Genomic DNA, 13,389 nt, shown 5'->3' on the forward strand with positions numbered 1-13,389 from the left:
TGCTCACCGGAAAAAACGGAGCTACTAATCCTTCCGGCTAAAAGTACCAGCAGAGACACTTCTCCGGACATTACAACCCGAGTTCACGAACAACTCGTTCCCCAGGTGCAATGCCTGAAGATCGTAGGCCTATACATAAAGAGCAACCGTGCTAGCACCACGTTAATAGCACGCCTCACTTCCCAGGTCAATCAAACTATCAATCTCATACGTCGTATAGCTACCCGACATCAGGGGCTCAAAGAAGCAGAGCGCCTTCGGCTTATACAGGCTTTCATTATTAGTCGCATCACTTTCTCTTCCCTACTTGCTCCCTTCGTCCACGGAATTAGCCGCGACAGGGAGGGTCGGCTTGGTTTGGTTAAACGACGCCGGCCATTCCAGTCGTTTTGGTGTAGTAGATTAGAAGACGTAACCCCGGTGTATGGAAGACGCTTGCACACTTTGGTAAAGATGTGTATGGTCCTAGTAGGGGAGAGTCTGGGCGGTGAAATTGCCGCTTTCTACTAGCGTGGCTGTCCACATCAAGGAAAAAAAGCGCTAGCTATGGAGGACAGCAGTAGTGGTACAAGGATTTAAGTGCGCAGCACTTAGCGTCCGCTGCTGTGGTTTGGCGGAGTCGCGGGCCTCGTAACCGAGCGAACGAAGGGAACACCGATGACAGAGGGAAAACGCACGAGGAAAGTGTGGCGAATGGGGAAGTGGGGCGTGGGGGGAGGGCGGTATGCCGAGACGGCGCGAGACGCTTCTCCGGAGGCGACCCGCTACCACATAACCGAGATAACGAAGACGCATCCGAATATGGGCTCGCAGGTAAGCGTAGCATGAAAGTATGTCGAAAGTGTGAGGGCGAGGGCAGTATGCCGAGGCCACGCGACAGAAGCCCAGCACGCCCTGTGTGACGCACGTACATCGGTCGTTCGGCGTGCTCTTCATTGCGTGGCTCATTCGAGCTAAGTTGGCATTTGCGCTGGAGTTTCAAACACGATTTACAGAAACAGGGCTGCCAACCTGCGAAGCCACTTTTGCCCTAGGTCGGGTAAAAAAATTCCCTAGATAATTTCTAAGTGTGGTCATTGGGTCTTTTCTGTAAGATAATATGTTTGTTCTATCCAAAAGGATTTCTAGGTTTACTTTTACAACGTAATGAAGTATTCATTTGCAACCATTTATTGAAGTAACTGTACTGAAGGTGAAAAATGTCGCTGTACAAATTGTAATTTTTAAATATTTTATTTCATAAAACCACAAAGGCCATAGAGGAAATCACACATAAGATTGTTGCTGTAACAGCAACAATCTCGGCGGCTGTGGAGCTCTGCGAGATAACGGCAGAGTAGTGTGCGACGTCGCGCGTTCGCTGATCGTGCGATCGCCTCTCGAGAAGCAGCAGTTAGCGCCGTGACCGAGAAGACGGTAGTTCGTGTTGCGCACAAATTTCGCTTAAGGGAGTATAGTAATGGTCAGCATTTTTTTCGCCAGTTCATTTCACTTTGGTTTAAGGAAACTGGTCCCGGTATAAGCATTGAACCTCTTCTCTGTCATCGTAGGTTACGTTTGATCCCGGTCTGGAAGGCAACCGCCGGGGTTCCTATCGGTCGGTGGACAAGCATTACCGACTGCCGACACCAGTTCCTACACCACCAAACGGCACGAATTCTAACGAACGTTACACGGGGGCTACGCAGAAGTTCAATTTTCCCGCTGAAGACAAGTGGTGAGTTAAAACACAGCTTGATCCTTTTTCCAAGTATAACCATGAGTGTTTGTTCACAAGAGGTTACCTTGTCTTAGCACGTGCCTTACGTCAGTACTGTGGTCCGACTTAGCGCCGCTGCGGGGATCAGCAAGTCGCAGCAAGCCAACTTGCACCTTAGTGTGAAGTGGAGAAGTCACGCCACCCATAAGAATCTTTTCCAAACGTATTTTAACTGGCTAGTGAAAATTGCTGCTACTCTAACAGTGGTGGATTGCAAGCAGCTTGCATTATTTGTATTATCAACGTTTTGTAAATAAGATGGAGGGGATAATATGAACTTCTCTTATTTGGGGATTGATTATGGTTAGCTTCAAGCGATCACACTGGACTGTTTCGCAAAGAAGTAACTTTCACTCAATAGTGATGTGTTTGTTTCTGGACTGTGTGAACGAAAGGAATTCGAATGCAAGGAATGCAATAGCGGATCCATTTATACAACAGAACATGGTCTATCACCTGGTTACATGCTGACAGAGCTGCATGGCTGCATGCGAATGGAAACCAGTTGGCGCATGAGAATTATAGTAGTCAGCATGTGACATTGGTACGCAAAGCAGGTAGTATTTCGTGAGCCTCGCCGTGTACAAAATGCGACGCCCTACATTACCTACATAGCAACGAACTTTTTAGTCAAGGGGAAAAGTGTAAAAATGGTACTCCGCCATAGGTCAGTCCCCCGCGAAGTTTGCTTGCCAGTAATGTAAAAATTTGGACGATATCTTCATTTCTTTCTTTCGATAAGGAATGCCAAAAGGAAACAGTGCGAACATTTCATTCGGTTCTCGACTCTAAAATGTTTAAGCTGCCATCTGCAGGCAATTATGGACGGTGATCATGTGCTGTATGATCACATGCTATGCTGTCTTCACAGTTTGAAGTTATGTTTGACCCTTTATGACAGTTATTTTCGATTGCTTAAATGCAGTTATCAGGACCATAGATTTGCCATAAAAAACACACTTGGCTCACTTTATTCATTGCTACGAATGCTTGCGGGCCAATTTTGAAATCCTGCAAAATGTATTTCAAGTTATCACCGTCTAATCTGAACAAAATAAGGAAGCTTGGTAGACAAAAACGCACTTCGCACAATTTATTTCCTCGCAACTTGGTGTCCTACCTTGATGTTATGGACGGACTGCTTCATATAAGGGTAAGCAAAAATATTTTCAGCGCTGCCTTACTACTGAGGTTAGAGTCGTCAGTTCTAGATTTATAGGCAAGGTTGTCTGGCATTCTTTGTTTATCGTGGAAAAAACAAAACTGATAAAACGCTCACCGCTTAGAAATAATAATAAAATGAAACAGCGAAGTCTTGCCTTAATTCGAACCACGGACCTTCAAAAAAAGGAGCCCAACTCGCAACCTCTCGACCACGCCGCGAGACACAGCGGAGTCCACGAATTTGGTATCCTAAGGTAGGCTGCCAATGAATATTGCGGGTGTGTTTTGTTTTGGCCGTATTTAAGAAATTTTGACAGGGATAATGCTTGTTTCTTACGCACTGCTCTCGGACCCGGGGCCAATTATGCTAGTACTACAAGCGATGTAACCAAAGCTCCCTTTTTTTTTTGGTCCAGAAAAGCCATCGCACATCCCCGGTCTCCCCTACGCAAGCCACGGTAGCCGCGAATGGAATGGAATGCGCCGCTAGAATTTTCGCGTTGATAACGCTTACTAGTCACGCACAGATCTTGCTGAGAAGCCCCTTAATGCTGATACTGCAAACGATGTAGCCAGAGATCCCTTATTTACTCACAAAAAGCTATCGCAAATCCCCGATCACCCCGATGTGAGCCAAACAAGCCACGAACGAAGGCGCTCTTAGAACAGAAATATATTTCTGTTCTAGAAGCTATAGCTTGTAATTCGTCTCAAGGCAGCCGATTACCGCAGGGTAAAAAGACATTGACTGTTTTCTGCTTAAAAGAATGACCCCGCTTTCCGATTCTCTCGCGCTGCGTCGAAGCCGATGTCTGGCGAGCATAGACATTGGCGTCGCTCGGGCGTCAGCTCACGTCGCCATGCATTTTTGGCAACACCCGCTGACGCGCGTCGACGCGAGATGACGTCGACGTGTGAAAACGCTGAAAGTAGGCTGCATGTGGTCGGGCATTAATACGTGATGTCTTGTTCGGATGAAGTTTTAAGTGCAGAGCACTTTATGGGCTCGCCTTGTCGTCGTATAGCTCGCTAACGGTCGATGTCAAGCGACTGCCGGAATCAGCCGGCGCAGCGAGATAACAAAGGAATTTTTATTTTTCTCTCGTATCAAAAGGAAGTACAAAACACTCGTGGTTACGCTTTCCCACGTTTACATACTTGGTTCATCCGTTACATTGCAGGACGACATCTCTCCTTGCTATCCATAAAGCAGATACGGAATGAGTGAAAAACTAACATTGCACGAACACAAATGCAAATGACGAGTGAAAAACTAACATTGCATGAACACAAATGCAAATGACGTACACTTCTTGGTACATAAATTGTGCACTGAGAGGACAGCCTGTGTCCTGGGAGGGGGGGAACCACTCCCCACCCCAAGCACCAGCTTCCTTTACACAAGACTTTTCATTTACTCGGGTCTTCCTTGCTACATACACAACTTCAAGACATTCAAATGCAAAAACAAATACAACAGGACGACATCTCTCCTTGCTATCAATAAAGCAGATACGGAATGAGTGAAAAACTAACATTGCCTGAACACAAATACAAATGACGTACACTTCTTGGTACATAAATTGTGCACTGAGAGGACAGCCTGTGTCCTGGGAGGGGGGGAACCACTCCCCCACTCCAAGCATCAGCTCCCTTTACACAAGACGTTTCATTTACTCGGGTCTTCCTTGCTACTTACACAACTTCAAGACATTCAAATGCAAAAACAAATACAAAAGAAACCGACCATTGGTTTGTTGACTGTACCGCATACACTTATTTGGCCCACCTTCCCATTTGGGGCCACAAGACTTATTAGATACTCTGAACATGACTTCTGTTTACATAATGCAATTGGAACTGCCTTTGGCATTAGCAACACAATCACAGTCACCACATGGCTTACACCTGTAAAGACGCGAGTAAGCGGCTTACATTTGCGAGCCCGCTCACTTTGCAGTAGTGAGGCGCCAAGTGCACAGGTGCGGGAGGAGAGTCTCCCCCGCCCGAGGCGCCTGCGCCTTTTAAAAGCCTCCCCTCATGTTCCCGTAAACTTGACCCGTACGTTATTGGGGTGCAGCTTAAGTGCACTCGCCTTTATGATCCTCCCGTTATTTCCCTGAAATGTAGCCCCTGTATTGGAGTGCGGCTCAGGCACACCCACTTTTATAAGCCTCCTTTTATGTTCCTGTGAAACGTAACCCGTGTATTGGAGTGCAGCTCAAGTGCACTCGCCCGTTTTGAACCTCTATGAAAGGACAAGACCATTTTCTCAAGAATTCTTCTTCCCCTAAAAAGAAGAGCTCTGCTTCCAGGTTTTCGGTTAGTTTTGTGTGCATGTGGATCAGTAAGTTCCACTGGTTACGTCGGGGGCGTGATTGCTTGACGGCAGTATACCTGTTTATCCACAGTACATAAAGACCAATCGTTATGATAAGCACAGCTAGAGGGTTTCTTGGGCATCGTCTGCCCTGCAGGAAGTCCCGAATGCGGAGTTGTCTATATGCCCTACTCACTATGAGCCAAAATGTTTTGGCGACTGTACATTGGACCATTGCGTGTTCATTTGTCTCCCTCTGATTGCAGTGCACACACTTGTCTGTTGTTGTTGTACCCCATCTCCTTAAGACAGTTCTCGTCTGCAAGACTGACCACCCGTACTTCCATGTTACGTCTTGGGCTTCACCTGGTACATTTGCATTGATCAGCGTGCGCCAAGGAAAGTTCTTTTGTTTCTCTTTAAGGTTTACAGGACTCGTATCATCTAATATCTGAGCCAGTTCTATGTTCCTCATGTTTTCTACTTCTCTTTGCGAGTTATGTGTGGTTAGTTTTTTATATGCTGCTATTACTTTGGCGTAAAAGGGGGGTGGCTGAGTTGCCTTGGGTCCACCCAGAGTATGCTGGGGAAATAACCTAGCTTGCGCTCCCAAGAAGTATACACAGAGCTGCCTTGCTGGATGCCCCGTCTGCAGATCAAGGACCCTAAGAACACTTTTCAAAGCATAGGTCACGGCGTAATCGGTTACAGAGGGGATGTTCCACCCCCCGAATTGTCTGGGCAGGCCCAGTTTCCCGGTTTTGACCAGGGCCGTTTTATCCGACCAGAACAGGCGCAATACTTCAGATGTAATTTTAACCGCTATGTATCGAGGAAGGGCAGCTGTCCCGGCTATATACCATACTTTCCCTGTGAAAACATTTAATGCCAGATACCTTTTAACCGCGTATGGAAAGTCGTAAGCTAAGGCTTCGTTTACATCCTCCCTGAGTTGTTTAAGTGTCTGGTGCCATGTCTTAAGTGATACCCCGCTTGACGTGTAAGTAACGCCGAGGATTTCTACATGTGCGACTACTGGGATGCCATATATGTGTTGTTTTTCTGATGGACTTAGGCTTAGGGCTTTACTTTTTGTGCAATTTAGTCTTGCACCAGCTAACTCGGAATACTCCTCAAAACAATTAAGTGCATGCACTAAACTATCTTCGTCCCGTAGATACAAGCTAACATCATCGGCATACGCCGTTACTTTAACTGTCTGACTCCCTGGAAGCTGTAAGCCTAGGATATGCGAGTTATTTTCAACATTTTTCAAGAACGGTTCTATTGCTAGAACAAAAAGTAATGGGGAAAGTGGGCACCCTTGTCGTACCCCTCTTGTTACGCTCAGGCTAGTTGCTACCTGCTTGTTTACTACTAGATCACTCTGCATGTTTTCATAAAGGATTGCTAATATATTAATAAACTGTTGTGGATATCCGAAGGCTGTTAAAGTTGCGAAGATGTAGTTGTGCTCTACTCTGTCAAACGCCTGTGCTTGATCTAAAGAAATGAGCCAGCCTCTAGCCTGTCTTGTTTTGGTGTACTCTATTATGTCTCTGTTTAACATGTTTAAGGTTTGACAGTTCCTGTCTGCAACTGAGCAGGCTTGCCACGATGTTATCACTTCCGGCAAAGTAAGTTGTAGTCGTCTTGTTAGCACTGATGCGAGTAATTTGTAATCCGTCCCCAGTAACGTGATGGGGCGCCAGCTTGTAGGTTCGTTCCAAGCCCCGGCATTTTTTGGTATTAGGATAATCCTACCTCGTTTAAAACTACGGGGTACTGTGTGCGTTGTGAGGACATAATTTAGTACTGCACATAGGAAGGGTCCAAGAAGGTCCCAAAATGTGCTGTAAAACTCGACTGGCAATCCATCCACTCCTGGTGCCTTGCCCTTGTGGAGTTGCTTTATCGACTCTGTTAATTCTTTTAATGTAATCGGAGCGATTAAGCGTGCAAAGTCTTCATCTGGTAATTGTGGAAGGCTTGCTAAGTAGGGGCTAGAGGTAATGCTACCGATGTCTCTGGTTGTCTCACTAGAGGTCATTTCCTGAAAGTAGGTAATGAACTTGTCGATGTCCCCTGGTGTGAGATTTGCTTGGTTTGACTTATTCGCTTCTGCTTTCAGCTGCCTGTTTCGTTCGTACCTCAAGACTTCAGGGTTGGCACTGGGAGATTGTCTGGCTCTATGAACTTCGGCAGTGGTGGAGTACAGCCTGCTTAATCTGGAGTGTCTCAGTTTTAAATCTTTAAGGTAGGTTTGCATTAGCAGTGTTGCGGGGTTGCCTCGTTCTATTATTCTTATTCGTTTTAAGATGTTTGTTAACTCATCTGACTGCCGGTGTCTGAGCTTTTTTCCCTCTTCAATGCAGAGGGTCTTCCATTCCACTTTTAACGAGTCCCAGTCGTTAACTTGCCTCCCTTCGATTGACGCTGCTATTCCGTTTCTTAGGCTGGCTTTGCATGTCCTGTCATATAGTATGCGAGTGTCCAGCTTCCAGGCTTGATTATTGCTTGGGTTTCCTTGGCTAGCTATTTTAATTCCCACAGGGCTGTGATCCGAGATTTGCGGAAGCGATGCTGCAGCTTCCACTATTTCGCACTCTGTGACAATGTCTGCCAGAACCGAGCTAACGTAGACTCTGTCTAGTCTACTTTTCGTCCTTCCTTGTTGCCATGTGTACTGCACCGTTGTTCCGTGAAGGAGTACGTGTGCGTCAATTAAATTAAAATGAAGTATTAACTTGTTTAGATCCGTCCTTGGTAATCTACTCTATGTGAGGGCCCTATCCTGTCATCCTGGTTTAATACACAGTTAAAATCTCCAAGGCATATGACATGCCGGTTTTCGAGATAACGGACCCAAGTAGAGCCCGGTTACCATCGTGAGGGGGTCACGCTGAGGCTTCCAAAACCCCGCGGTTTAAATAGTCATAACTGTTCGAACCTCGTGAACCGCTGACGCTTGTCATGCATCTCCCTGCTGTGGGATGCACAGAAAAGTGCAGGTGCATTTCAGGCAAAATCTGTGTATTTAACCGGCAGCCCCCGCGTTCATTTAGTTAGGAATGCTCGTCGGGTTGGTTTTGGCGATAGTAAGCGAAAAAAGCGGCGACGCAAGAAAAAAATGGCGCGTTTGAAATGACGCATAAAGACTCCAGCTGCGCAAGAAAAAATAAATGGCACGTTCGAAACGACGCAGAAAGGCACCAGTCGCGCAAGAAACAGGAACTTAGGGTACGCGTCCGAAATGACGCAAAAAATGTGGTTGATCCCTCTTCCACAGGAACCGGTAATACACGAAAGTGAAATGTGCCTTCACAGGAGCAGTTGAATGTTTATTGTGCATCGATATGAACTAGCACATCGCAATTTATATTTCGACGGCGTGGCGCCGTTATACGCATCACCGCAAGACACTGGATGGCACGCGCCAGAGCATTGCGTAAATCCGACTGATTTAGTCCCCTGTACACGTAGGCGCTGGCATGGAGGCGCCAACTGCCGACGCTCATTAGCGCCATGATGCGCTACTTCTCTTCGCATTTCCTAGACGGCAACACTATCTACAGGGAAAGATATAAGGCGTGTTTGTCGTCCTGTTTGGGCGTCTCTTCATAGTGCAGTCGGGAGCACGTTTCGTTCCACCTGTTGCGGCTAAAGAATTCGTGGTTCAAATCCCGGCGTAGACACGTCAATCAAACTTCTTTTGGCGAGGTCATTTCCGTGGCGGATATGACGTCAGTAAGATCTTGGTGAACCCTGGCATTAAACACTTTTGTATTAAAACAGCTCCAGGGGTATCGAGTGCACAAATTCCCCGGCAATTCGCCATGTTTTTGCGTAAGCACAACGGAAGCAATCAGTGACGTGATGCACGTATAGCTGTGATGACATACAGTGTAATTTAACGCTTCACTCATAAAGATCACAACCAAGATATCAAATATTGTGCATAAAAGATATAAAACACTTGGCATGTACTATAAAAATCAAGACGGTAGCTGAGGCTGGCAAGAGAAACACAATTCTGCAGGTCAAAATTGGCGTCAACACGACAAGGCGATCGAGTAACGTTGATCCAAAAGGGAGCGAAAGGCGGATGTCGAGCTAAAGAACACCACACAATTTTTTTGCCGTATCCATTTATTTCTTTCAATCACTTTTAGTAACATAGTTCGGCTCTCTGCGTCAATGCAAGCTTTGTAACCGCCACCTGGCCATCGTCTGCAGCTATGTTAGAAGTTTATGGCGTGATCACAGAAAAAGACGGCCGCAACCATCGCTTGCATGAGACCTAAGAGCAGCGAAGCGCTACGCGTGATAACCGCGGAGCGCGCACCGATGTCGCCCATTCACTCATTCGTCAAGCTAGACTTCAATCGGCACTGTAATGAACAAAAGAGTCACTTTTCTTTGTTATTTTTCTCTTGAATTTGGTCATGTGACCCAGCAGCTTACTAGGAGCTAGGAGCATGGACAAATACCATGAATTGGGTTCCCTTTGCCATGCAGAGGCTTGTACTGCCCTCTTATGTTGCGGTTATGCCAAACAAATAATTTTTATTTTATTGCCAAACATAAAAGCAAAATACTGCACGTTATTTGTATGCTCCGTGATCGCTCACTTGGAAACCGTTGAAACTATAATCTGTTTCGGTAGAAAACATACTTTTAACCGCGCGCATGCGAAACTGCGCCTGCTGCAGATTCGCGGACATTTCACGGTGCCGTAAGTCAGGGAAATTTTTTTGCCCTATTTCGCGACAAGAGAAGCTGCCATTTTCAAGCGGGTACGTAACATTACGTCACTTTTACGCAGGCTGAAGTTGCCAATGCGTGATATGTCGTTCCCGCCAACTGTATAAATGGCCTCACGCCTTCTCAGCCAATCACAGAGAGTGTGTGTATTGCAAGCTGCATTGCTGTTGAATAACAAAGACAGGCTTACGTTGTCATATCCGGTGCACTTAGTCTAGCTTTTAATTGCTGGCCAAGAATTGTGCTCTTCACGTAGGGAGAAGTAAGGCAAACTTTAGAACTGTTGAAAGTAAACGTCATGATACGTCAAATCGACGAAAGCACGCGCAAATGCGTTGTCAACCGGAAGCACGTGACCAAAATTAAAAGCCAATCAAAAAAGACATCCGGCAAATTGTCCAATTCCCGGGGAATTGGACAATTTGCCGGATGTCTTTTTTGATTGGCTTTCAATTTTGGTCCCGTGCTTCCGGTTGAAAAATCGGTTGTGTGTGCTGTCGTCATTTTGACGTTTCATTACGTTTAGGGTCACCAGTTGTAAACTTTGCCGTATTTCTCTTTACTGAAAGCGCATAATTCTTGGCCAGCAATAAAAAACTAGACTAAATGCACCGGACATGACAGCGTAAGCCTGTCTTTGCTATTCAACAACAATACTGCTTGTAATGCACACCCTCTCTGTGATTGGCTGAGAAGGCGTGACGTAATTTAAACAGTTGGCGGGAATGATTACGTCACAGATTGGCAACTTCAGCCTGCGTAAAAATGACGTAATGCAACGTAACAGCTTTAAAACGAACGTAACAGCTTTTTCCGCGAAATAGGGCAAAAAATTTCCCCTACCTTCGGCGCCGCCAAATGTCCGCGAATTTGCAGGAGGCGCAGTTTCGCATGACGCGCAGTTTAAAGCATGTTTTCTACCGAAACAAATAGTAGCTTCGACTGTTTCCAAGTCAATGATCGCGGAACGTAGAAATAACGTGCACTGTTTTGCTTTTATGTTTGGGAATAGAACAAAAATGATTTGTTTGGCGTAACCGCGACATAAGAGGGAAGTGCAAGCTTCTCCATAACAAAGAGAACCCAATGCATGGTATTTGTCCACGCTCCTCCTAGTAACCTGCTGGGTCATATGATCGAACTCAAGAGAGAAATAACAAAGAAAAGTGACTTGTTGAGCTTGACGATTGAGTGAATCGGCGACATCGGTACGCTCCGCGGTTATCAGACGTAGCGCTTCGCTGCTGTTATGTGTCATAGAAGCGATGGTCTCGGCCGTATTTTTATGCGATCACGCCATAAACTTGTAACATAGCAGCAGACGATAGCGTGGCGCCGGTGGCGGCCGGGAAGTTGATAACGCTACAAAGCTTGCATTGAAGCAGAGAGCTCAACTATGTTACTAAAAGAGATTGAAATAAATAAATAGATACCGTAAAAAAATTGTGCGGTGTTCTTTAGCTCAACATCCGCCTTTCGCTCCCTTTTGGATCAACGTTACTCGATCGCTTTGTGGTGTTGACGCCAATTTTGACCTGCAGAAATGTGTTTCCTTTGCCAATCTCAGCTACTGTATAAATTTTTATAATTTATGCCAAAGGTTTTTATATCTTTTATGCACAATATTTGATATCTTGGTTGGGATCTTTATGAGTGAAGCGTCAAATTGCACTGCATGTCGTCATAGCTATACGGGTCACTGTTTGCTTACATTGTGCTTACGCAAAAAAAAAAAAAAAAAAAAAAAAAAAAAAAACATGGTGAATTGCCTGGGAGTTCGTGCAGTCGAGAATAGGGCCCCAGGGGGCCCATCCGAACCAAACGAGTTGTTGTATTTGGGGTGCTGGGCGGCTGCATGAGCAGTTGGGAGGGTATGCGGTAGGGGAAATCCAATGGAGGAAGGTGTGGTTAATCTGGAGTCGTCGCCAAGTGCGTGCGTCGGCCACACCTAGAAATATCATACCGAAAGTAAATCTATTTTATAATGCCTAGAACCGTTCATCAATAACTGATGATGATGGTCAAGTAGGGCAAAGAGCACCAAAACACTAATTATGTAGGAGGGATGAAGACGTAAACTCTAAAATTGGTCAACAAAAGTAAAATCAGTAAAAGACAATGAGGATGGCTGTTGTAATTATCAATAACTAAATGTGTACATAAATCCGCAAAGTACGGCTGGTTCATGCTCGCAATGATTAGGCATCGCTGCGGTACTGCCAATATGACGTGAATCTTTATTGTACGGTTCGTAGCCTGCAACTGAAACCTGCTTGAGTCATCTTCTCCGCCGAGGGTAAACTTTTTTCACTTATACTGTTCGTTTTCATAACGGCGAACGGGTTTCCACACCTCGCCAAGCACGATTTAAACGCGATGTGATCATTACTGATCAAGCCTCAGTAAGTGATTGGAGTTTGAGATTCATGACAACCACAGTTTAAATAAGGCAGGTGAAGAGCTCGCAAAGTGGGAATATCCACTCCAAGCGGCTGACCAAGAGAGTAACGGATATTTATTGCTTGACGGGTAATTTGGCGTGTTTGATGGCACGTTGTCATCAAACTAGTCTTTACCTAAGTCCCGGAAAAACAGGAACAAGGGTGGGCCATCGCTGTGTCCCGGATGTTCCACGCAGGAGCAGACGCCTTGGAACCGTCGCCACGTCCCTGGTGATCATCCTGTTCATCACGCTGCTGGCCCTACTTATTGTGTGGCCGGCCTTTATGAACGCCCGCGTTCAAAGCAACGCTTCCACGGCGCACGGCGTCACCGGCACATCTGACCGGGCAGGCTGCATCAACCCTTCCGAACAGCTCAGCGTCCTCATCGATGGCGTGAATGTCGCGGGAAACAAGAGCGAGCCCGGTCGTAGCGGGAGCAGGGCGGTGCGGACCTTCTTTGGTATTCCGTACGCCACGTCCGGCGGCAGCGCCGGTCGTTTCCTGCCCGCCACGCACGCGAAGATGAAGGTAAGCAAAGATTCTAACTCATGTCTTAATTTCATTCACGTCTCGGAAATACGAGGCTTGGGGGTCCTCCTCAAGGAGATTGTTGTATTGGCGTTGCTGGATGTGCAGCCATAACGTAGTTTGACTCCTCCCGCATTTGTACATTTGCTAAAGGACAGCGCGAGGAGAACATATTCTGAACGGAGCCATCTAGCGGCTTAGCAGGTAGGAACATCAATGCTCGTATATTCACGGCAATAGGAAGCCTTCTTTTAGGGGCGAAGCTCCTTAAGGCGTGGGTCTGTCCATCCTCGACGTATGTATGTAGCCACCTCTAGTTTAGTTCTTGGATTGTTTACTAGATGGCGTGGCTACCTCTACTTTAGTTCTTGGATTGTTTACTAGATGGCGGTACTTGTATATGATGAAAA

At 46.2% G+C, this 13,389-nt stretch overlaps 1 protein-coding gene across 1 annotated transcript; it reads left to right on the forward strand.

Annotated features, from left to right (window-relative positions):
* Window positions 1–693: 693 nt before the first annotated feature.
* LOC144146345 (uncharacterized) lies at window positions 694–13,093 on the forward strand. The gene is made up of 3 exons (XM_077678301.1): window positions 694–813; window positions 1,551–1,717; window positions 12,646–13,093. Exons 1-3 carry the CDS (start codon window positions 694–696, stop codon window positions 13,091–13,093), a joined length of 735 nt encoding a protein of 244 aa, XP_077534427.1.
* Window positions 13,094–13,389: the final 296 nt, after the last annotated feature.

The sequence above is a fragment of the Haemaphysalis longicornis genome, unplaced genomic scaffold (genome assembly GCF_048455015.1).
Source record: "Haemaphysalis longicornis isolate Haplotype H1 unplaced genomic scaffold, Haemaphysalis longicornis Haplotype H1 scaffold_7, whole genome shotgun sequence".
Lineage (NCBI taxonomy): Eukaryota > Metazoa > Arthropoda > Arachnida > Ixodida > Ixodidae > Haemaphysalis > Haemaphysalis longicornis.